At 33.7% G+C, this 27,312-nt stretch overlaps 1 protein-coding gene across 1 annotated transcript in view; it reads left to right on the forward strand.

Moving 5' to 3' along the window:
* LOC142338326 (thialysine N-epsilon-acetyltransferase-like) overlaps positions 1-27,082 on the forward strand; it is a 41,006-nt gene extending 13,924 nt beyond the window's left edge. The window contains exons 3-4 of the mRNA XM_075388020.1: positions 2,760-3,054; positions 26,540-27,082. Of these exons, the coding sequence (XP_075244135.1) occupies positions 2,771-3,054; positions 26,540-26,807 (552 nt within the window). The 5' untranslated portion in view covers positions 2,760-2,770 and the 3' untranslated portion in view covers positions 26,808-27,082. The remainder of the gene's footprint in view (positions 1-2,759; positions 3,055-26,539) is intronic.
* Positions 27,083-27,312: the final 230 nt, after the last annotated feature.

Below are 27,312 nucleotides of genomic sequence, written 5' to 3' on the forward strand. Positions count from 1 at the left end.
ATAAAAATAGTATTTGAAACTTAAAATTCTTGCCAAAAAACGAACCAATTTTGTGTTCCTAAAAGACTAAATGCAATAAAAAAGACTAGTTCTGGTCTCATAGGGAGCTTCAATATCAAAAAAAAAATCAAAATCTATTTGAGAGCTCTTTTTTTTATAAAAATTATCTACTTTTTTTCCTTTTTAAAGTCACCAAGAGACAAGTCACTTTTGATATCAAGTTTGCGTTAAAGACGAACCTCATTTACAGTCAAATGAAGCCCAATGAACTAAAAATATCGTTTTCAAGGAATTGCCTATGTTTTTTTCAAATCCGACTCTGAGTTTTCGTAATTTTAAATGAAATTTTGAATTTCTTTTTGGGGTTTCACTAATATTTCGGATTCTTATGGCAGGTAACCATTGACTAACAGCGCAATAAGTTCCGTAATGAGATTTAAGTGAGAAAATTTAGTGCTTCGAGTGAGTAACAGCTAATGGCTATTAAGACTTTAAAAATAATTTTTCGAAAATTTATTCGAACATTAACCAATCATAAACTTATTATCGTGAACTGTAAGTCAGTCTCTATGACGACAACACCCTCTTCCGTCGTACTGTAATCCAATTTGATCTAGTTGGCGGTTTAAAGCTTTTGAATTTAATGGCTACTAAGACAGCCATTAGTAGGATCTCTTTTTTTTACTTCTAATGCAGGCAGAAAGAATCTGGTTAGCGGTTTTATCTTCTACCCATTAGTTTTAAAACTTCAATGCCACTAGTTTTCATGTTTTTCTAAAAGAAATTTCGGGTACTTTTCGTATTTTTGGATCCTTTGAAATCTTATCACATTATCCTAATACTAATAGTTCCCATTAGTTTAGGCAAGACGTTCAACGGATGATATATAAAGTTTTCAGAGGTGAACTTATGATTTAGATTGCTTCGACACTTTCTTTTGGTACTTTTCTACTGAATTTTTGTTTGTTGCCTGTCTCTGTTGTTGTTTTCATCTTCAACAACTTGTTGTAAGGTCTTATTAACTGAATATGGTTGGCCAACAAACTTGTTGTCCCATGGAGGTGTAATTTAGCGTATTTAGTGGATTCCGTTGAAAGCTAATGAAATTAATGGCGTTGATACTACGACTTTTCTCAAAAATTTCTTGGTTCCAATATATTTGTTCACATTTGATTTTTTGAAACTATTGATAAAAAAGAATCATGTGCTGTTAAAAAACTAACTGAACATAGAAAATTTATTATTGAAAAGTTCATTTTTTAATGCTTTCGACACTTTTCTCGCTCAATTTTTTTTCCTGATATTGCTGTTTTTGCCTGTTGTTGTTCATTAGGTAGCCGTAGATAGCTGACAAGTCTCATAGGCTTATAATTGAGGACTGAATTAATGCTGTTATCCGAATCCTTTGGTCAGTTTATAGCCTTTACTATTAAAGTTTATGATATACATTTTCAATTTTTCAAACTTTTTTTGTTGTTCTTGTTGTTTTTGTTGTTCTTTTCGTCAAATTGTAACTTATTTTTATCAATGAGATGTCACATCCAATTTCTTGTTTTCCAAAAAATAACATATCTATTGATTTTATTTGTCACCGATGCTCAGTTTGTCGGACAATATGCGTTTTCATAATCATTTTTTGAGTGCTCATTTTTTGCGTTCTTTTTCTCTTCTTTCAGAACAATCGCGTAGTAACAGATCCAATTGTTTACAAATGTGGCCCAAATAAACTTATTTAATCCCTCAATGTAATTCCTGCTGCAGCTGAATTAGTAGAAATAAGAATTGAAATAAAAAGACATAATATTCAGATAATAGCTAATGATTTTAATGGTAACAATAGTTTGTGTTTTCGCAAATCGTTTCTTATTTTTTTTAGGTTTTTCTTTAGTTCGTTCCTAACGTTAAAACTACCCAAAGACGAGGGCTTTTGGTTTTGTAGTAACTTTTTATTAATTTATCAAGGATTATTTAGTTAAAGGCTAATGATTTTTAAGACTTGAAATTTCTTGGCTTAAAAAATATTGATTAATTTTTGAATTTCGCCTCATTGATCATTCTCTTTGCTGACTTGTAACATAGTCTCATTAAGAAAACTGTCCGTCCGCTGTGTAGTTAGGAGAAATTAAATTTGAGTAATTAAGGTTTTATCTGACTTTATTTAGACGTTGTTACTATGTGCTTTTAATTTTAGACTTTCAGTTTTTGCCGTGAGTTTTTTGTTTTTGCTAATTATTTTGGTTGTTTTTTGTCTCGTAGTCTCTTAAGGTCAGATCTCCTTGGCGCTGTAATAAGGCATGGCATTATGTAGTTCAATTGGTAGATAGGTTGTGTAACGATTGTTTTAAACTCAAACATCTGTTTTTGTTATTTCTTCATTTGGTTGACAATTAAGTCAAAAATGTAGATGAGCTCGGGTCGGAACATCATGTGCGAACGCACATTAACGAGCCGCTTTGTCTAATTTAAACTCATTATTCCTGTCTGTTTTCCAGCCATACCTTTCTTTGCATACCATCTTGGAAATAATAGTATGGTAGGTTGGAACATTTTCCTTGCTATTCTCATACGTGAAGCGAGGATGGTCAAAGGTGTTTTTGTACGTGTTGATGGTCAAAGTGTAGAGAAAGGCATAATATCGGCAATGCCGAAATAATCGCAGCAATGGTGTGTTCTAAAAACTATAAAAAAAAACAGTTTTCTCATGCAAATTAAGCAATTTTAAAAGCAATAGCTGAAGTTATATAATTTTTGTTTCTAAGAAATTGATACGATGTCACAGCCAACTGGTCCTTCAAGACATGAATCATTCTCCCAAATGCGGATACGGCCAGTGTGTAAATCAGATTGCTCAAATCTGGCCGACTTGATAGCTGAGCTAGCGGAGTATGAGAGAATGTCAGATCTAAACCACGCAACCCCTGAACGGATATACTCGGATAAGTATAAAAGAGATCCTTCCTTGTTCGAGGGACTGATAGCCGAAGTCAAAATGTCTCCAATAAGTGAATGGGTTACAGCTGGGTCGGCTATTTATGTCATTGGATTTTCTCTGAGGTAAGAGAGTATAAGAAAAAGATTTTGTGGTTCATGCTCCGAAAAGTCCAGGTATAATTCTGGCTAAAAGAGAAATGAACTGTAGTTAGGATTTGTTTATTTTTTCATTTGTAGCAAAATAGCAAAATGTGGCTTTAATTTGTATTTGTGAGCAAGCTAATGCGCGTTTCTCAACTGACATACGTTTGGGGGGGGGGGGGGGTGGGTTGAATGGACGAAAGTAGTGGAAGAAACGGGGGTTCTAGCCACCAGCCACTTTGGCCCACTTCTCCTAATGCTAACCGCATTTGTCGAAATGTGCCAAATTGGGCTGCTAACTAGAACCCCCGTTTCTTCCACTACTCTATATCCCCACAAAATCTATCATTTCCTGTCTCACTTAGTGTTATCATATTCAAAAATAAAATTTCTGTATGTCCCCAATCAATATTTAATCAATCTAAAACTAAAACTTTCTGTCTTACTTGGCGTAGTGGTTAACTCATTGAGTCGAGTTAAGTTGCTTTAGCAAACGGAAGGTTTGGGGTTCCTTCCTCACTGTCTCCAGTGAACGTCCCCCGATTTGATGAATTACTATGAAACTAAATGAGATAAAAACCAAATTCACAGTTCTTAAAAAGGATGATCCCTGCCGTGAGACTGTATATGGGACACACTGTGATCGGTATACAGTCAAAAACATTTAAATCGGTGGAAACACAGTGATCAGTGTTTTTACGTTTAGTATAACTTTTTAAAATAAATCAAAAATTGATTATTCATATTGTTTCATTTTTTAAATTTTTTTCCCTAAATACCAGCATAACTCTTTTATAGGTTTTAATTTCTAGTGCTAATATTTATATGAAAAGAATTAATTATCTTCGAAGCAACCTCACTGATATTATTGAAACATGGTCTAAGTCCCATAAAATCTAAACTCACCATTACAACCTTTAATACCTTTATCATCAAATGGATCAAAAGCTATCTTGTATCGTTCTTTTGATTCTAATTGATGTTTCTTGCAATCAGTAGTATAATTAGTTACATATTTACTTTTTACCTCATATATAGTTTTTTTATATTCTTCAATAGTAATTTGGTTTTTAATAGTAGCTTTGGTTATACCTTTTGACTTTTCCTTTCCTTCTCGTTTAACTGTATTAAAACAATATGCTTTAGCTTCAAGGAAACAGGCTTCTATAATAGTATCATTAGGTATTTCGTCTTTCATTTTACCTAACTCTGAGTTATGCAATATATCTTTTATCTTTTTCATTTTAGTTTCTATATCACTATCTAAATAAACATTTATGTTTATGAATATACTATCGGTATCTGTATAATGATAACTACAGTCTAAATCTATCTCAAAGTATTCTTATATAGCTTTATACATAAACTGTTTAGCTTTCTCTAATTTAACAAAACCAATATAATTAAACTTATCTAACTTAACATTACCTCTTGTTTTATGTACAGCAATTAGTTCATCATAAAACTCTACAGCATAATTGAAACTAATAGTTTTTACTAATTTAGTATATCTAACCACATCTTTAACTAACTCTACATCTTGTCTATTGTACACATTTTCTATTGTTTTTCCATAAAGGCATTATTCATTAACTTAAAGAAAACATCACCAAATTTATCTCCCTTAGCGTTAGCTTCTTTTCTTTTCTGAATATTAAACTCAATATAAAGTTTTAACCATTCACTTTTACTATACTCTAACGTTTGCTTAATTGTAACATCTTCCAACCTTAAACCTTAGTCTGTAAACTGATCAATGTTAGCATTTGTCTTTTCTGGAAAGAATGGATACTTCTTTGTTTTTGTTTCAACTCATCATTATAATTTACATCAATGGTATAGATGTAGCCTGTATTATTACTAGAATTAGTGTAATTATTATCTGCGAAACCAGTTTCTGGATCATTACACACTTTGATTTCACCAGTAGGTAAAGCTTGTACCATGAAAGAGGAATATAATGAGTTGAAGTCTCAATACTTTGAATAATTCTGTTTACCTCTATAATCAGGATATATTTCTTTGCTTTTACAATTAACATGACCATGACAATCACCTAACAGTGAAGCTAACCCACCTCTAATACCATGTTGTATTGTATCATAAATATTAACTGTATTTTCTTTATAATACTTAAGTTTAACATTAGTAAATTACAATCCACATAACCAAGTTAAACCAGGAGTAGAATATGTGTAACAAGGATCTAATTCATAATATTCTAAACACTTATCTCTTAACCTTTCAAATACATCCACATATAATAAAGCATGAGTTTTAAGATATTACATCATATGATCTTTTATTGTTTCACATCCAGACTCATTCCTGCAATCTAATGCTTGCTTATCCTCTTCATTAGTAATACCACTTTGTTTCAACTTACAATAGAATACTTCCTTAGGCGGTACTGATTTTTCATGAAGTTTATCTATACCATCTAAAATTTCAAATGGGAAAATACCTTTTCGTCTCTCTAACTCAAATTTGTTTAATGTTGCACACTCAATGTTTTACCTATAGCATCTAAGCTAAGTGGATGGAAAAACCTAAACATATCTAATGCTTCAGCATGACCCATATCAATACAAAAACAATTCGAATCAGATTTTGTTACTACTTTAATTCCAATCCTCTTTGCTAGTTTAGTTTTAAATAGGTGATTATCATATTTAGTAGAGTTAAATGCATATATTGGTACGAAATTGTTCTTAGCTTGGAGGTTACACTTATTGTGAGCATATCCTCTAAGTTTACCATACAGGTGATCAAGATCACTGACAATGTCTTCACCCATATACTCGTTACAATATTTACAGTGAATAGTAAGTGGAGTAATACTATCTTCTTTTAATGGAATAATTATACTAAATATCTCTTTAAATAATTTATTATAATAACTCATCCTACTTATAAACAAATCAAATACATCGGTCGAGCCGCCACTTTGTGGACCTTCTCCACAATAACTTTCAAACTAATCTTCTGTATATCAGGATAGTCACTTTTTATATATAACCCACAAGCAAAAGGAATGTGTTTTTTGTTTTTTATAATAAAATCAAAATCATAATAAATAGCAAATAGTACTCTGTTTTTATTGTAGAACTTATCAAATTTTAGATAATCATCATGATGGAATGTCCTTCTTCCAATATTATTACACAATTCTAAATGTTTATTTAATGCATTTTCAGTTCGAAATGACACAAAACACTTTAGACATGGATAACATTTATGTCTAGATGATCTTGATAAGAATGATACATCTTTAACTAGGAAATAATGATTATCCCAGTATAATATATTACAACTTTTAGGATCATTATGATTGATTAATTCAGGATTAATAATTTTATTTTTGATTAGGTTAAACACATTAAATAATACTTTATCTTTGTTTAACTCTTGTATTTTCTGTAAATCTTTAGATCCATAAGGAGGTGAAAGATTTGGTAATTTTATCTCATTAATTTATTCAGATTTATTATAATTTTTAACTCTATTAAGATTTTCTTGAGCAGGATGTAGATAGTCAATTAAACACCGCAATAAGCATTTATTATAATTAATATGTGTATTCAGTATATATCTTGATTGAAATAAGAGTTCTACATGACAACCACCATTAGGACAAAAACTGTCCATATACATAGTTCTTTTAACAAATTTTTACATGCTTCAACCAGATTGTTTCATTTTTTGTTCTTGCATTCTAATCTAAAGTTCACCATTCATCATATCCAAGTCATAATGTCCATTAAATTGTCTAGTCATCCTTAGACTAAATATGAATTCATTTTCTTCTAACTTATCATCTGTAGGTTTTGTATACTTTACTACATCAAAGGTGGTAAACTTAATAAGGGGATGTGTGTTATATATTGTCTCTAATTTTTTCAAGAAATTAAGATAATCATAATTACTTCCTGTTATCATTATTTGACTACACTTCATATTATCATCTGATCCTAACTCATTAACTTTCTCTCTACACAAACCCTCAGCAAGTTTTTTCTATTTAACATTTTCTTTATGTTCATCTGATCCATTGTATTTATTTTTATTGTTATGTCTAGTGTTACATATATCACAATTGCCTGTATTTGTTGTATTATCTTTAGATATAGTACTATCTCAAGTTATATTATTATTGGTGTAATCACTACGTGGATCTTCTGTTATTTTATTATCCTTATCTTTGCCCTTAACACTATCTAGATGCATCTTTGTTTTTAAATGTTGATCCACACTATATTGACTTAGAGTAGACTTGCATGTTACACATTCAAACTTACTCCCATTCTTTATTATTTCCCCATTATTTAGTCTTACATTTTTCCTATGTTTTAATGTTTCTATCTGTTTATTATGTTCAGTATTATTGTCTAGATACATGTCAAAATTATCACAATACTTTATTCCCTCTAGTTCAGGATACTGTTTATCTATCTTTTGTTCTATATCTTCATTAGTAACTTTTACCCCAGTCTCATTAGCACTCTCAATAATTTTCTTCTTTTAGTTTGTTTTATTCAACAAAATTTGGAACAATTGGGCCATGCTAGTAGAACTAGATTCAGCTTGTCCACTTCCAGTTTGAATGTTTTCGTTTGAAACTTGTACATTCATTTTTATACGACAAAATCTGAAATAATAATCTTTATATAACTTTTCACAATTAAAAATTGATTAGTACTAAGTGTGATAAATGTAAAGATAAAGATTTGTGTTGGAGTTGTGATATGTGTCAAAGTAAACCTTTTTTATGTTTTGTATGTAAGGAAACCATAACATATAGAGAGAGAAATGATCAGATGCATATACATTATAATAGTCCCAATCAATATTTAATATGTAGAAAGTGTAAAGTAAATAAACATATCTCTCACTATAGATATAAAAATTTGACTTGTAGGGTATGCTTGTATCACATTAGATATAGATTTGGTCATACCAAAGAAAGATTCATAGAACATGTACAGAAAAATAATTTTGAAGTTTATTCCTAATAAAAAGTTGTTGGTTATCCCGTTATATATTATGTTAGTATTTGTTTTTATAATTGCTTATTGGAATTTTGATAAATATTCTGATTTAAGGAAGAGATTTAAAGGATATATGAATGTTCTAACAGAACCATTTGAAATGAAAAAACTTAACCTTATTATTTACAGTCCATCTAATTCAGGCAAAACATCATTTATAAAAGATTATTGTGGTTTGTATTGTGTTAATGTATTCTGTATAACGTATATGGTATTAATGATTTAAAATTATTAGATAATATAGTCAACTTTGCATATAGTATTAATATTTTTGAGGATATCGGAGAAAACATTAGATTACCAGCAATATATTCATTATGCCCTAAAGGTAGACAGCACAATATTAATATAATATGCATAAGCATACTGTAACAGATTTAAATACTAAATCAAGAGAGAACACCCCAGCAACATATATATTACTTTAAATAGCTCACAACAATTCTTTGAAAGACTACAAGAGAAATTTAAAATTGATTTTAATCTATATAGATTTAAAAATTATAAATATGGTATAATAAATTATTGTACTATGGTTGACCATTATATTGAATTAGATAAAGATAAAAATGTTGTGTATCGTTCAAAGAATAGACAATCTTGATATTGAGAAGTATATTAATTATACAGAGTTTAAAGAAAAGGAACTTAATGTACTAAGTATATATTCATAAAATAGAATGTTAGAACCAACACATATTAAACCAAATGAGTTAAAGTTCTATTTTGAAGAATAATTAAATTTTAAAGTAATAAATAAACTATTTAATTTTTTTAACACATATATGAAAGTAAAAGGTATATTTAATGAGGTACATAGTGGATATATTGCTGTAAGTGGTGTAATTAGTATATCAAATTAATTTGCAAATAAATACTATCAAAGATATGGTAACAATAATAATAATGATAATATTAATGATTTAGATATAATAAACATAGATAAGGCCAAGATTAAATTAAGAACTGGTAAGAAGTTAACAATAGGTTATGGTGTATTTAATAATAACAATGAAACATTAGATATAATATGTGTATCAGCCATTATTGTTATATCTGTTTATGCAAACCATAATGTTATTGATTCTCCAACTAAAAAGGCATTTATATACAGAGAATGTAATATTGAAATTGATGATAGTGGTTATCATGCAGAACATGAACAAATGCTACATTAAAATAAATTACATTAAAAAAATTAGTTGTAAGATGTATGAAATGTAAAACAATATAGTGATTATCTTTTTAGAAATGAGTCTAAAGCTGATCTAACATGTGTTATATCATCAGTACATAGTTATATTCATTATATTGATATTAATAATAGTGATAGTGATAATTATATCGATAACAAAAAATATAAAAATAAAGATGATTTAAATAAGGTTTTAAATGAACTAAGAGATAATATTATAGAGTAAAAGATTACTTTAAAAATGAATTAAAAACAAAATTAAAAAAAAATAAAAAACCGAAATTATAAATGAGATAAAAACAGAAATTGTAAATGAGATAAAAACAGAAAGTAATATTCAGAAGAATATTACTATTAAGAAGAAACTAATATTAAGTTAACTAGAATTTGTTGTTTATGTAAAATCGAAAAGAATAGAGATTGCTTTTATAAAACTGGTGGTTTATGTATAGATTGTTTTTCAGAGAAAGTTTCATGTCCCACATGTAATATTGTTTTAAACAGATCTTCTCTTGGTAAACATAGAAAAAAGATGCTTAATAATCAAACTCCTATTTCTATCAATGGATAAGCACATGATTACAAACTACAAAAGATTTTATGCGATAACAAGAGATTACATGAGATAACTTGAGATTACATAGAATTACACTAATTATATAGTTTGGGTAACTCCGTGCTCGTGCGGAATAACGCAAACTATATAATTAATGTAATTCTATATAATCTGATCTTATCTCATGTAATCTCATGGGGAATTACCCAAAATATATATCTAGTGTAATTCTATGTAATCTCATGTTATCGAATATAATCTCATGTTAACACATAAAATCTTTTGTAGTTTGTAATCTTGTGCTTATTCATTGATAGTATTAGGAGTTTGGTTATTATGCCTATTTTTTCTATGTTTACCAAGAGAAGATCTGTTTAAGACAATACTACATGTGGGACGTGAAACTTTTTCTGAAAAACAATCTATACAAAAACCACCAGTTTTATAAAAGCAATCTCCATTCTTTTCGATTTTACATAAACAACAAATTCTAGTTGTTTTAATATTAGTTTCTTCTTAATAGTAATATTCTTCTTAATATTACTTTCTGTTTTTATCTCATTTACAAATTCTGTTTTTATCTCATTTATGATTTCTAGTTTTTAATTCATTTTTAATTTCCGTTTTCAATTCATTTTTAAACTAATCTTTTCAATTCTCTACAATATTATATTTTAATTATTTTAAAACCGTATATAAATCATCTTTATCTTTATCTTTATTTTTATCCATATTATCATCACTATCACTATTATTGATATCACTATAATCAATATAGCTATGTACTGATGATATAACATCTGTACGATTAGTCTTAGACTCATTGGTGAAAGGATGACCACTATATTGTTTTTAAATACATTTCACACATCTTACAACTAATTTTTTATGTAATTTATTATAATATAGCATTATTTCATGTTCTGGATGATCACCACTATCATCAATTTCAATATTACATTCTCTACATATTAATGTTGTTTTTAGTTGGAGAATTAATAACATTATGGATTGCATAAATAGATATAAGACTAATGACTAATATACATACTATATCTAATGTTTCATTGTTATTATTAAATACACCCTAACCTATTGTTAACGACTTAGCTTTTCCTAAATTAATCTTGGCCTTCCCTATGTTCATTATATCGATACCAATAAAATTATCATTTTTATCATTGTTACCATATATTGGTAGTAACTATATACAAATCCAAATTTACTAATTAAACCAATTACTGCAATGTATCCACTATGTACATCATTAAATATACCTTTTACTTTCAGATATGTTTTAGAAAAATTATATAGTTTATTTATTGCTTTAAAGTTTAATTATTCTTCAAAATAGAACATTAACCATTTGGTTTAATATGTGTTGGTTCTAACATTCTATCTATTAAATATCTACTTAGTATATTAAATTCCTTTTCTTTAAACTCTGTATATTTAATATACTTCTCAATTTCAAGATTGTCTATTTTTTGAATCATATACAACATTTTTGTCTTTATCTAATACAATATAATAGTCACCAATAGTACAATAGTTTATTATACCATATTTATAATTTTTAAATCTAAATAGATTAGAATCACAATTAAACTTCTCTTGTATTCTTTCAAAGAATTGTTGTGAACTATTTAAAATAATATATATGTTGCTGGTGTGTTCTCTTTTGATTTGGTATTTAAATTTGTTACAGTATGCTTACGCATATTATATTAATATTGTGATGTCAACCTTTAGGGTATAATGAATCTATTGCTGGTAATCTAATGTTTTCTCCCATATCCTCAAAAATATTAATACTACTAGCAAAGTTGACTATATTATCTAATAATTTCAAATCATTAATACCGTATACGTTATACAGAATACATTAACACAATACAAACCGCAATAATGTTTTATAAATGATGTTTTGCCTGAATTAGATGGACCATAAATAATAAAATTAAGTTTTTTCGTTTCAAATGGTTCTGTTAGAACATTCCTATATCCTTTATATCTCTTCCTTAAATGAGAATATTTATCAAAATTCCAATGAACAATTATAAAAACAAATACTAACATAATATATAACGGGATAACCAATAACTTTTTATTAGGAATGAACTTCAAAATTATTTTTCTGTACACGTTCTATGAATCTTTCTTTAGTATGACCAAATCTATATCTAATGTGATACAAACATACCCTACAAGTCAAATGTTCATATTTATAGTGAGAGATATGTTTTTTTGCTTTACACTTTCTACAAATTATATATTGATTCGGATCATTATATTGTATATGCATATGATCATGTCTCTCTCTTTATGTTATAGTTTCGTTTAATACAACGCATAAGAAAGGTTTACTGACACATATCACAATTCCAACACCAAGCCTTATCTTTCCGACGAAAACATGCAAACTGGAAGCGGAGAAGCTAGTTCTACTAGCAAGGCGACCCAAATGTTGAATATTAAAATTAATTTAAAAGAAGAAAACGAACCAATAGATAACGAAAAATAAAAGGAAGAACTAGAAAAAGCTTTGGAACCAATCAAATAAACCTAATCAAATAAAGGAGTCATATGATAAAAAAAAAGGAAAAATCAAAACAACGAGAAGAGGATATGAATGACTCAATGCGAAAGACTGAAGCAAATCACTTTACTGATAAAGATATATCTAAAGATTCAGATTCAGATTCATCTAAAGATTCAGATTCATCTGATGATATTGTCTGTGTTAAAAAGCCTAAAAAACTCTAATAAGATTAGGTGTGAAGATTGTAATCAGGATTTAACTCAAAAGAAAAATGCTAGACACATTCAATCACTTTAACATAAAAAGAATGAGCGAGTATATTATAGAAAAAGGATTAATGAGAGTGCTATTGAGACCGAGGTAAAAGTTACTTATAAAGATATAGAACAAAAGATAGATAAACAGTATCCTGAACTAGAGGGAATAAACTATTGTGATAGTTTTGATATGTATCTAGATAATTATACTGAGTATAATAAACATAACGAAACAATAAAACCTGGGAATAATTTAAGCCTAAATAATGGGGAAATAATAATGAATGAGAGTAAGTTTCAATGCGTAACATGCAATTCTGCTCTAAGTCAATATAGTGTGGATGAATATTTAAAAACACAGATGCATCTAAATAGTTTTAAGGGTAAAGATAAAGATAATATTATAACTGAAGGTCCACGAAGTGGCTAAACCAATAAAAATATAACTGAGGATAGTACTATATCTGAAGATAATACTCCAATTACAGGCAATAATGATATATGTAACACTAGATATAACAATAAAAATAAACACAATGGATCAGGTGAACATAAAGAACATGGTAAACAGAAAAAACTTGCTGATTGTATATGGAGAGAGACAAACAATGAGTTAGGATTAGATCATAATATGAAGTGTAGTAAAATAATCATAACAAATGGTAATAATGAAATTCCTAAATTCTTAAAAGTATTAGAGACAAAGTATAACATACATCCCCATATTAAGTTTACCACCTTTGACGTAGTAAAGTATACAAAACCTACCGATGATAAGTTAGATGAAAATGATTTCACATTTAGTCTCAGGATGACTAGACAATTAAATGGACATTATGACTTGGATATGATGAATAGTGAGCTTGAGACTAGAATGCAAGAACAAGAAAAGAAACAATCTGGTTGGAGCTTGCAAAGTTTTGTTAAAATAACTATGTATATGCACAGGTTTTATCCTAGTGGTGGTTATCATGTAGAACTCCCATTTCAATCAAAATATATACTTAATATACATAATAATGATAATAAATGTTTTTGTGGTGTTTAATTGCTTATGTACATTCTGCTAAAGGTAATCCTAACAGATAGTAAAAGATAGTAATTTTAAAAAACCTGATTATGTTAATGAGATAAAATTACCAAAGCTTCTACCTCCTTATGGATATAAAGATTTACAGAAAATACAAGAGTTAAACAAAGATAAAGCAATATTTATTGCTTTCAATCGAATTAAAACTAAAATTATTAATCCTGTATTAATCAATCATAAAGATCCTAAAAATGTAGTATATTATACTGGGGTAATCATTATTTCCTATGTAAAGATGTATCATTCTTATCAAGATCATATAGACATAAATGTTATCCATGTCTAAAGTGTTTTGTGTCATTTCGAACTGAAAATGCATTAATTAAACATTTAGAACTGTGTAATAATATTGGAAGAAGGACAGTCCGTCATGATGATTATCTAAAATTTGATAAGTTCCACTATAAAAACAGAGTACTATTTGCTATGTAATATGATTTTTAGTTTATTATAAAAAACAAAAAACACATTCCTATTGCTTGTAGGTTATATATAAAAATTGACTGTCCTGATATACAGAAGAATAGTTTGAAAGTTATTGTGGAGAAGATCCACAAAGTGGCGGCTCGACCGATGTAGTTGATTTGTTTATAAGTAGGATGAGTTATTATAATAAATTATTTGAAGAGATATTTAGTATAATTATTCCATTAAAAGAAGATAGTATTACTCCACTTACTATTCAGTGTTATTATTGTAACGAGTATATGGATGAAGACATTGTAAGAGATCATCATCTTGGTAAAATTAGAGGATATGCACAATAAGTGGAAGCTCCCAGCTAGGAACAATTTTGTACCAATATTTGCATATACTTCTACTAATTATGATAATCACCTATTTATAACTAAACGAGCAAAGAGGATTAGAATTAAAGTATTAACAAAATCTGATTCGAATTGTTTTTGTATTGATATGGGTCATGCTGAAGCATTAGATATGTTTACGTTTTTCCATCCACTTAGCTTAGATGCTATAGATAAAACATTGAGTGTGCAACATTAAACAAATTTGAGTTAGAGAGACGAAAAGGAATATTCCCATTTGAATTTTTAGATGGTATAGATAAACTTCATGAAACATCATTACCAGCTATGGAAGTATTCTATTGTAAGATGAAACAAAGTGGTATTACTAATGAAGAGTATAAGCAAGCATTAGATTGTTCGAATGCGTCTGGATGTGAAACAATAAAAGATTATATGGTGTTATATTTTAAAACTGATGTATTATTATCAGTGGATGTTCTTGAAAGGTTAAGAGATAAGTGTTTAGTTTAATATGAAACCGATCCTTGTTACACATATTCTACTCCTGGGTTAACTTGGTTATGTGGATTGAAATATACTAATTACACATTACAAACTTAAACATTACAAAGAAAAAGCAGTTAATATTTATGATACAAAACAACATGGTATTAGAGGTGGGTTAGCTTCAGTATTAGGTGATTGTCATGTTGAAGGTAAAAATTAAAAAATAGATCCTGATTATAGAGGTAAAGAGAATTATTCAAAATATTTAGACTCCAACTCATTATATTCCTCTTCCATGGTACAAGCTTTACCTACTGGTAAAACCAAAGTGTGTAATGATCCAGAAACTGGCTTCACAGATAATAATTACACTAGTTCTATTAAGAATACAGGCTAAATCTATGCCGTTGGTGTAAAGTATAATGATGAGTTGAAGCAAAAACAAAGAATTATCCATTCTTTCCAGAAAAGACAATGGCTAACTTTGATCAATTTACAGACTATCAAAATGAAAATAAAAAGAAAGGATACAAACCAAATAAAAAGTTGATGCTAAAATAACGGATAAGGCAGACTGTTGGCGCCACTAGTGAACAGAAGCATGAGCCATCAGACCAACAGAAATGAAATCAAAACTCAGAAACTTGAAATTTTGCCAAAACTCAAAAAAGGTCAAAACTGAAAATTTTTACAAGTTGGGACCGAAAATTTGTCCGTCCCCCCCCCCGATTTTGGGAAGGGAAAACCTGAGCAACCCAAGGTTTTAGCACACGGTTAGGGTAACCCCTAAGCTATCCATGGACCCAACGAACATCCTTGCATCATACCTACAAGTGATGCTATTAGCACTTATATGGTGCAAAAAGTGCATTTTTGGATATTTTGTCATTTATTGTTAATTTTGCTAAATTGTTAATTCTATGATCCCTTAAGTGTTTATTAAAGGTCATTTGTCATACATTTGAGGCATTTAGAGTTACGTATGTACCATCAGTGCTTATGTCAACAAAAGCAAATAGTGCGGTAATTTGACATTTACTATGTAAACATTGACTTAAATCACTTTATTCGATTAACCAATCAGAGATCAGTGACAATGATGTTATAAATGATATTTAGCGGATTATTTACTTTAACCCAATTGTCTGAATAGTGTAACCATATTGTATTTAGAACCATTAGAAACTGTCATAAGGAGCAGTTGGCTCTCAGATTGACTATAATTTGATTCTTCATCAACTTTAGTCTTTTGCGCTAAGTTTTGCTAGATCTTAAGATCTCGAGCGTTATAAGTTAGTTGAGCTTTCTTAACAAGAAGTTAGCAACAGTACTAGCTTTGGGCTGAAGCCTTACAAACTTCAGCACGAGATTGGATATAGATTATCACCAAGGATTTTCTTAACTTCAATCACAAAAAATTAAAGTTACAGTCCTTTATTACAACTGAGCGACTAATAGTTACTACGCGAGTGTTAGTCGATAGCAACCAAGTGAAGAACCAGGCCGGCGTAAAACTCGAGAACCAGGCCGCGAAGTTGGGTTCCGCTGAGATTCTTGAGCAGCCGCAACATTTGGTCCGCCGACCCGGACAACATCAACAGCAGTGACACGAACAGAAAGGAATCTTCGATTCAACCTGGTGGACCAAAACAAAATCAGCAACGATGGCCAGCAAAAGTCCCAACAGACACTGGAAGACAGCTGATTGGAAGGCGAGTGGTCAACTCAAGACGTTAGAGAAAGAGCAAGCTGACCTACTCAAGTCCTTCTCCAGACACCTCAACGAGCTAGAAGGCTACCTAACACAAAACAAAACAATGACAGCCGAAAGTGCTTATCGATGTTTCTTCAGGACGTACGACGACTTGGAAGACAACCGACAACAGCAGAGGTTACTATTAAAACCAAAGTATTTTGAAAACTTTGACAATGACACCAAGCGTATGTTAGAAGAAAAGAAAAAAGTTTTGAGATGGGTAGTTGACAAAATACCAGATCTCCAAGATATTGAAGATTGTCGCGCAGTAGTCGTCGATTACCGGAAATACACATTGCGATGGTACAAATTATGGAAAGATGCTAATCTAATTGAGCACGAATTGGGAGAACTCGAAAAGAAATTGAAATCAGAAAATTTAAGCGACTCCGAAAGACAGATACTGTGTGATCAGATGGAACGATTATTAGAAAAGCTAGATGAAATTTACGCAGAAGCTCTTCGAATATTGAATACAGAAGGTTGTCCCGATGGGTTTGCGAATTTCAGTAAAACGAGAAGTCAATATCAAGACCTGATCAACCAGTACAGGTTCAGCAAGGATTGTGGAAATCAAACATCTTTAGTGTCAACTACATCGGCTGGTGACAAAGACCCAAACGACAAAACTGTAATTGATACAGGTAATGGAGCAATAGAAAATGCTGAGGAGAACGCCGAGGTCTCTTCCAAGCGTTCTGCTACACATGGAAACAGAAAGCAACCCAGTATCGCCAACTCGCGATCATCGAGAAGGCGACAGATTGAAGAAATGGAGCTCGAAAACCTAAGAGCAAAGAAAGAAACAGAGCAACGACTGCGAGAGCGCCAGTTGGAGTTAGAGCAAGAGCGTGAGGAAATAGAACTTCGTCGCCAGCAAGAAGAGTTACGTTTACAGCAGCAACAGCAGCAACAAGAGCAAGAGTTACGTCTGAGGATGCAACAGCAAGAAGACGAACTGCGTTTTCGACAGCATGAGCGAGCTCTTGAAAACGAAAGAAGGAAAGCAGAGGAAGAAGAAGAACAAAGACGTCTGAAACTTGAGCTGACCAAAGGAAGCTCGAGAGCATCCGGATCAGTGGCAGATGAGATAGAAAGTGTTGGATCAAAACGAAATCAAGAAAGAATAGAGAGGTGGGCAGAAGCAGGGGCTCAACAGTCTGTCCCTCAACGACCACTATCTCCAAATGTTGTTATCGACCCTCCAACGAATGTCACTAAGGACAGAGCTGACAAACGTTTCAGCACCTACCCGAAAACTACCCCACTGTTCCACCCAGGCGAAAGGCTTTTCTCAACCCAACTAACAGAACCGAGCATTCTCAAGAAACCAGAAGTCCGTAAATCAATTAGAGTAACGGACCCACCAGCACCGCCGTTGACAAGGACGACGTTTCAGCAGCAGCGAACGTCAGCAGTTCAATACAGAAACAGGAGTCAGAGTCCCAATAACAACTTTCGGAACAGGTCTGCCGAGAGCAGAAACAGGAGCACAATGAATCACACCACTCCCCAAGTGATCTACCAACCAGTACCAAGCAGTGGTGCCAGCGGCTTGCCAAAACTAAAACTGACTGAGTTTTCAGGAGATCCTCTGGAGTGGCCAGAGTGGTCAGGTCTTTTTGATGTTGTTGTTCATCAAAAGCCAATCAGCGATACAGAAAAGATGCAATACCTCAAGACCAGTCTCACGGGTCAAGCAAAAGCAGCAATATCGGGAATGGGATTCAGCTCGCAATCATACTATCATGCTTGGGATATACTCTGTGAGAAGTATGGAAGATCAGATTTCATCGTCAACGCGCAATTCAAGAAAATACTAACTCATCCTCCAGTTCGACATGACGATTCTACGAGCATTGTCAAATTCGCAAATGTGGTTACAAATGTGGTGAACACCTTGACCCAACTTGGATACACATCATACCTAGAAGCAGAAGCAGTGCTAAGTTCAACAACCAGAAAACTTTCTCCGCAACTGAGAGAACAGTGGTTGCAGTATATGCAAGATCGTCGACTACTGAGAGGTAACCTGATTATTTTCAAAGAGTGGCTTGCCTCCAAAGCTACAATTCATGAGAATTTGTTAGCACAGACAAACTCGTCGTTTGACAGAAACAAATTTCAAAGCCGTGATAAACCGAAGACGAGTACCTTTGCTTCAAACGCTGAAGAGTCAAGCAAACCCAAGAATTTCGAATGTCCCTTCAAAGACGGGCAACATCCTATTTGGAAGTGTGAAAAGTTTAAGTCACTGAAAGTAAATGAACGACGAGAGCATGTCCAGAAGTTCCGACTGTGTTTCAATTGCTTGAAACCAGGTCATATGTCGAAGGACTGCAGAAGCAGGACCTGCAGCGTACCCAGCTGTGGAAGGCGGCACAACAGGCTTTTGCACAGCGAACTACCGAAGAAGGAGACTACAAGGAATGTCTCAGATGCTACAACGGCAGTAGCAACTAACATCACCCAAGGAGGACTTCCAGTGGTACGAATCAAGCTGACTAACAGAGATTTAAGCCTAAATGTACTAGCAATGTGTGATTCAGGATCCTCAATCTCGTTTGTGGACAAATCAGTGGTGTCAAAACTCCATCTCCAAGGCAGAAAAGCATCTCTATCAGTAGCAGGGATCCATGGATCACAGGATGTAAAGACTGAAATAGTGCCAATAGCTGTTTCAGCGCATGAGAAGTCTCGACCATTGACAACAGTGCAGTTCTACGTACACGAAAAACTGAAATTGGGTGACCAGATTGTAGAGTTGCAAGAATTGAAAGACCGTTACCCACATCTGAGGAACTTGCCAGATCAAAGCTACAATCTAAATGATGTTCAAGTGATTCTTGGACAAGATTGCTACGACATTCATCACCCTTTTGAATTCAAGAAGTCAGAAGACAAAACTGCACCATGGGCAGTGAAATCAAAGATTGGTTGGGCTTTAAGTGGACCCCTACCAGCGAAGCAAGCAGCAACTCTTGCCACAACAGCAACATCAATTGCAGATGACAAATTAGCAAACCAGTTGAGTAAGTGGTGGAATATCGAGTCCTATGCTTCAAACTGCGATGTCACTGGACATTCGAAAGAAGAGCAACGAGCAATCAAGACGTTGGAACAAACAACACGATTCAATGGTGAAAGATACGAAGTTGGACTTCTGTGGCGAGAGGACGAAGTGAAGTTACCAAACAACTTCTAATCTGCAATGGGGCAACTCAAGTCTTTAGAACGACGCCTGCAGAAAGACGAGGCGCTAAAGAAGCGCTACCAAGAAACCATTGACACAGATGTCAACGCTGGATACGTTCGGAAAGTAGATCAAGCTGAACTGAATGAAACCAAAGACAAACTGCAATGGTATTTACCACATCATCCTGTCATAAACCCGCACAAACCCGAAAAAGTCAGAAGAGTGTGCAACGCAGCAGCGAAGTATCAAGGTGTAGCCCTAAACGACAAACTTCTATCTGGGCCAGACCTGCTGCAGAGTTTGATCGGAATCATCTTTCGCTTCCGAGAACACCAAATAGCCTTATCAGCCGACATAGAAGCAATGTTTCTTCAAGTAGCTGTCCCAAAAGATGACAGCCGATGTTTACGATTCCTCTGGAGAGAAGATCCAGAGCGGAGGATAGAAGTCTACGAGTACACACGACACGTTTTTGGGGCGAAAAGCTCGCCGACTTGTGCAAATTACGCCTTGCACCAAGTGGCGAAAGATAATGCAGTCAACGACGAAAATCTTGTCAAAGTGGTTCAGCGAAACTTCTACATGGACGACTTCCTCAAGTCAGTCAGAACACCTCAAGAAGCGATTGAAATTTATCAGAAAGTCAGAGACATCCTCATCAAAGGTGGTTTCAAGTTGACGAAATGGATAGCAAGTGACGAAGAAGTCAAGTCACACATTCCAGAGACAGACAGATCAACGAAAGTTGTGAAAACTTTCGAAGCAGAACCACAATCATCTTCAATCCTAGGACTCAACTGGAATGTGGACACAGACAGTCTCATTGTCTGTCGTGGAACTGAGCAAGAAGTTCCAGCAAAAATAACTCAGAGAATTGTCCTATCCTTTGTCTCAGCAGTGTTCGACCCACTTGGAATATGTTCACCTTTCACCATACGAATGCGATTTCTTCTCAAAAGCATTTGGGCAGAAATGGGACAAGCATGGGACAAAGAGTTGTCAGCAGAACACTCAAAACTGTTCAGTGATTGGTGCTCTGAGTTGAGAGAAATAAGGACGATGTCGATAAATCGACTTTATTTCGAAAACGGATGTTCAAATTTGAGACTTCACATTTTTACAGATGCATCAGAGGAAGCGATGTGCATCGTGGCATATCTGCAAGATGAAGCAACGCTAAAACTGACATATGTAATAGGGAAATGCCGTGTGGCACCCATCAGACATATGACGGTACCGAAATTAGAACTTCAAGCCGCAGTCTACGGAGTTCGTCTCAGAAGGCAGGTACTCAATGAGCATGATGTCAAAATCGGCAAAATCTATCATTGGACCGACTCATCAACAGTGCTACAGTGGCTACAGGCAGCGCACAAGAAACAACAAGTATTCGTTGCAAACAGAGCAGCTGAAATACTGGAAAACTCATCGATGGATCAATGGAGACACGTCAAAGGTGTTGAAAACCCTGCCGACATCGGAACCCGAGGAATGTCCATCGAAGGCCTCAAGGAGTCCGCATGGCTAAACGGGCCGGCATGGCTTCAGGCAGATGAAGAAAAGTGGCCAAAGCCGTGGTGCCAAGTGAACGAACTCGAACCTGAGCAAGTTACGAGTACTGTAGCAACAGAAACAAAACTAGAGCAACTATTTGACTGGAGACGATACAGTTCCTTCAAACGAATTAGAAACTTTATTGCCTATTGCATGAGGTTCAAGACAAAACAGAAGGGTCCCCTCAAAGCAGACGAGATTCATCAAGCAGAGCAAATACTGTTTCGATTTGTTCAAAACGAAAGCTTCCCGAATGTTTCGAAGTCTATATCAAACAGCAAGGAAATCTCAAAAACATTGAACATCGCCAAATTGTCACCCTTCATAGAGGAAGATGGAACAATTCGAGTGAAAGGTCGACTGAAGCATTCAAACCTCGATTACAATGCAAAACATCCAATACTGTTGACAGCAAAGCATCCAGTAGTACAACTTCTGTTGGAGAGAGCTCATCGTGACAACCTACACGAAGGCACAGAATACGTGAGAAACATGCTCCAACAAGAATACTGGATCATTGGAATACGAAATGCGTTACGAAAAATCAAGTCCAGATGCATCAAAAGCAGACACAGGAACGCCAACCCAATCCACCCACCGATGGCGGACCTACCACGAGAACGACTTGATGAACATGTTTTCCCATTCACCCATACCGGAGTCGACTACTTCGGACCCATAGAAGTGAAGTTCCTACGACGTACATTGAAGAGATGGTGCTGCCTCTTCACTTGTCTGACAACCAGAGCAGTACACATCGAAGTTGCACAGTCATTGGACACCGAGTCATGTCTAGCGGCAGTGACAAGATTCATCGCACGACGTGGCTACCCAAGTACCATCATCAGCGACAACGGCACGAACTTCGTTGGAGCAGCCAAGGAACTCAAAGCATTCATGGACGAATGGGACAAAGCTAAGATTGAAAGTGACTTAGCTCAGAAAAAGTTTGTTTGGAAATTCAACCCTCCCGGAGCTCCTCACTTTGGTGGAATCTGGGAAAGACTGGTTCAAAGTTGCAAGAAGGTCATGATTGCAATCTTGGACAACAGAAGCCTCACTGACGAGGTACTCAGCACAACAATGTGTCTTGTAGAGCAAACTCTCAACGCAAGACCCCTGACAGCAGTAAGTGACGATCCAGAGGATTTGACAGCTCTTACACCCAATCACTTCCTGCTAGGACGAGAAAACGCAAGTGCACCATTTATGCCATCCAGTGAACGCTACCATGATCTCAGAAAATCATTCAAAACGGCTCAAGCATATGTGGACATGATCTGGAAGAGATGGACTCGTGAATATCTTCCACAATGGAATCAGAGGTCAAAGTGGTCAAAGGAACATGTGAGAAACCTGAAAGAAGGAGAACTTGTTTGGATGGTAGACGAGTCAGTGAAACGATGTGAGTACAAGATGGGACGAGTCATCCAAGTCTTCAAAGGCAACGATGGAGTCGTACGATCAGCGAGAGTCAAGATGGCACATGGCGAATTCAACAGGCCGGTGGTGAAATTGGCGCCAGTCTTCTACGATGGTGTTTCCGAGATCGAAAACAGGGCCGGCGATGTTGGCGCCACTAGTGAACAGAAGCATGAGCCATCAGACCAACAGAAATGAAATCAAAACTCAGAAACTTGCAATTTTGCCAAAACTCAAAAAAGGTCAAAACTGAAAATTTTTACAAGTTGGGACTGAAAATTTGTCCACCCCCCCGATTTTGAGAAGGGAAAACCTGAGCAACCCAAGGTTTTAGCACAAGTTAGGGCAACCCCTAAGCTATCCATGGACCCAACGAACATCCTTGCATCATACCTACAAGTGATGCTATTAGCACTTATATGGTGCAAAAAGTGCATTTTTGGATATTTTGTCATTTATTGTTAATTTTGCTAAATTGTTAATTCTATGATCCCTTAAGTGTTTATTAAAGGTCATTTGTCATACATTTGAGGCATTTAGAGTTACGTATGTACCATCAGTGCTTATGTCAACAAAAGCAAATAGTGCGGTAATTTGACATTTACTATGTAAACATTGACTTAAATCACTTTATTCGATTAACCAATCAGAGATCAGTGACAATGATGTTATAAATGATATTTAGCGGATTATTTACTTTAACCCAATTGTCTGAATAGTGTAACCATATTGTATTTAGAACCATTAGAAACTGTCATAAGGAGCAGTTGGCTCTCAGATTGACTATAATTTGATTCTTCATCAACTTTAGTCTTTTGCGCTAAGTTTTGCTAGATCTTAAGATCTCGAGCGTTATAAGTTAGTTGAGCTTTCTTAACAAGAAGTTAGCAACAGTACTAGCTTTGGGCTGAAGCCTTACAAACTTCAGCACGAGATTGGATATAGATTATCACCAAGGATTTTCTTAACTTCAATCACAAAAAATTAAAGTTACAGTCCTTTATTACAACTGAGCGACTAATAGTTACTACGCGAGTGTTAGTCGATAGCAACCAAGTGAAGAACCAGGCCGGCGTAAAACTCGAGAACCAGGCCGCGAAGTTGGGTTCCGCTGAGATTCTTGAGCAGCCGCAACACAGACTATGTAATTGATGGAGAGATGTTAGATTGGTGTTTAAGTAAAAGTTTAATGTTGGAAGATGTTACAATTAAGCAAAAGTTAGATTATAGTAAAAGTGAATGGTTAAAACCTTATATTGAGTTTACTTTTCAAAAAAAATAAAAGAAGCGAAAGCTAAGGGAGATTGATTTGGTGCTGTATTCTTTAAGTTAAAGAAAAATGCCTTCTGTTGAAAAACAAAAGAAAACGTGTACAATAGACAAATTTCGAGTTAGGTAGTCATGTGTAAAGATATAAAAAATTTTAAATATGCTTTTAAATATGCTGTGGAGTTTCATGAAGAACTAATGGCTGTACATAAAACAAGAAGGAATGTTAATTTAGATAAATTTATTCATATTGGTTTTGTTATATTAGAGAAAGCTAAACTGTTTATGTATAAAGCTATACAAGAATACTTTGAGATAGAGTTAGATTGTAGTTATCATTATACAGATATTGATATTATTTTCATAAACTTAAATGTTCCTTTAGATAGTGATATAGGAACTAAAATGAAAAACAAAAAAGATGTATTACATAACTCGGAGTTAGGTAAAATGAAAGACGAAATACCTAATGATACTACTATGGAAGCATGTTTCCTTAAAGCTAAAGCATATTGTTTTAATGCAGTTAAAAGAGAAGAATAGAAAAAGTTAAAAGGTATAACCAAAGCTGCTATTAAAAACCAAATAACTATTGAAGAATATAAAAATACTATACATGATGCAAAAAGTAAATATGTAACTAATTATACTATTGATAGTAAGAAACATCATTTAGAATCAAAAGAACAATACAAGATAGCTATTGATCCATTTGATGACAAAAATATTAAAGGTTGTAATGGTGAGTTTAGATTTTATGGCTCTTAGAAAATGAAACAAAACCAATAATCAAACTTTGATTTATTTAAGAATTTATACTATACGTAGAAACACTGATCACTGTATTTCCACCGATCTAAGTGTTTTTGACTGTATACCGATCACAGTGTGTCCCATATACAGTCTCACAGCAGGGATCATCCTTTTTAAGAACTGTGAATTTGGTTTTTTTTATCTCACTTAGTTTCATAGTAATTCATCAAATCGGGGGACGTCCACTGGAGACAGTGAGGAAGGAACCCCAAACCTTCCGTTTGCTAAAGCAACTTAACTCGACTCAATGAGTTAACCACTACGCCAATTAAGACAGAAAGTTTTAGTTTTAGATTGATTCAATATTGATTGGAGACATACAAATCTTGATCAGAATTCGTGCAAGTTTACCCCAAAATTTTTAGTGTGCAATGGTTTTTAGTGTGCAATAATTTTATAGTCATATATATATATATATATATATATATATATATATATATGTATGTATATATATATATACACATATATATATATATATATATATATATATATATATATATTAATTACACTAGGCTGTTTATAAACGGATAAAGAGCATGTAAATGACTGAGAACCGCTGTCCACTGCCATTTGTGTAACGCGCTGTGGATTCTAATCCGGAAACAATGGGCGGTTATTGCCACGATAAGAACTAAATTATCAGCGCACAGTCAGAATTTGCATGTAATAATTTTTTTTTCGTCCACCTGATGCAAAACTTTAATGTCCAATTGAGACGCATCCAAGTTTGCGTGGCCTAACAGAATAATCGAGCAATTACAAATTATCTAAAAAACATTATATGCAGGTGAAAAAAATCAATTATAGATGCGCTCATATTCCAAGGCGAGACCAAGTGACTATTCTGGCTCAAAGATGCTGCCAGCAAAGGGCAATCTAGCGCGAGTCTGTTAGAAATAGTGGCTATCGTGAAAGGTTCTGCTAAGTTCTTCCAGAATCTAGCAAGATAACCGTGGTTCCACCTGGGGAGTTCGTCGGGTATAGATTAAATATATCTGAACAGATTCTTTGTAATTGACTGAACGTGTAGAGTGTGGAGATAATGACTTCGGTGGACTGCAAGGGAAAACTTTCTAGAAAATCGGAAAATGGATTTATCCCTGTTATAGCAAGCTCCAATCCGCAACCCCCCCCCCCCCTCGCACATCAAGCAGTGTCATTATTAAGCACAACATTGTGTCTTAGAGTGTAAATGTAAAAATGTGAGCCGCTAACTGCTTGAGGGGAGGACGTAAACCAAATTATATGAAAACATTAAAAGAAAGGCCGTTTTCAATGAGTACGTGCAGAAAACAGAGATCAAGATTTCGGGGTGCAGTCGAGGGTGTTTTAGTGATTTCACGCACTGCAGCCTCTGGGCTGCACGTCATTCTAGCACCACCCCCTTGCAGCCAATTACAGAGTTTTGAGCAGCATTTTTCTTAAAAAAATGAATCTTCTAGCGTCTTACGTCTTTTGGGATGAAAAATACTCCTTGGAGCAAAGTAAATCGGTATTCGTCAAACCGTTTCAGGTGGGGTAAGTACACCTACTTAGAGGATATATTCGTTCGGAGTGAATTCAGGAAAAATGGAATCGGCAGAAAGTTGTTCACATCAGTCATTCAAAAGTCGAGAGATGAACACGGGAGTAAGAGCATGATTTGGGCTGTTCTGGATTGGAACGTAGATGCTAAGAAGTTTTATGGACAATTTGGAGGGGAGGAGTTAGAGGGGAGCGTCCGGTTTCGATTTGCAGATGAGCACAAGTTCTTGGTGGACTTAGAAGCATCGGAAAATTGATCAGTTATTAAAGAATACAAACTATTCGAAGGGACGGGCCAATAAAAGAGAACAAATCGGTAATAAAAACAATGCGATTTAACTGTTTGATCGCGTGTTGACAAAATTTGTAATCACACAACAACTTCATATATTCAGCAGTATCGATGTCATACATCGAAAATATTATCATAAATTGTTAGAACTTGAGGACCCAGTATGCGTTCGATTGTTGTGCAGACCTTTTTGTTCAAACATTCTTATTTTACCTTTTTTAAAAATAATAATAACACTTGTTTTGTGTGATCAAGAAAATTCACAGATAAAGAGCATTCAGTTACTATTATACGTCAGTGACTGCAGAGAGATCACTATTAAGCCATATACCCGTTGATCCCGAGATTGAAATGTTCAAAGCGCAGAATGATTCAGTCTAAGATTAAGTTCTAACTCGAAATTGGATTTACATTTGCCAGCACTGGCCATAGTCTGATCATGTCACTCATAACACTGTCAAGAGAAAAAA

The sequence above is a fragment of the Convolutriloba macropyga genome, chromosome 4, assembly GCF_964194025.1.
Source record: "Convolutriloba macropyga chromosome 4, txConMacr16.3, whole genome shotgun sequence".
Taxonomy (NCBI): Eukaryota; Metazoa; Xenacoelomorpha; order Acoela; family Convolutidae; genus Convolutriloba; species Convolutriloba macropyga.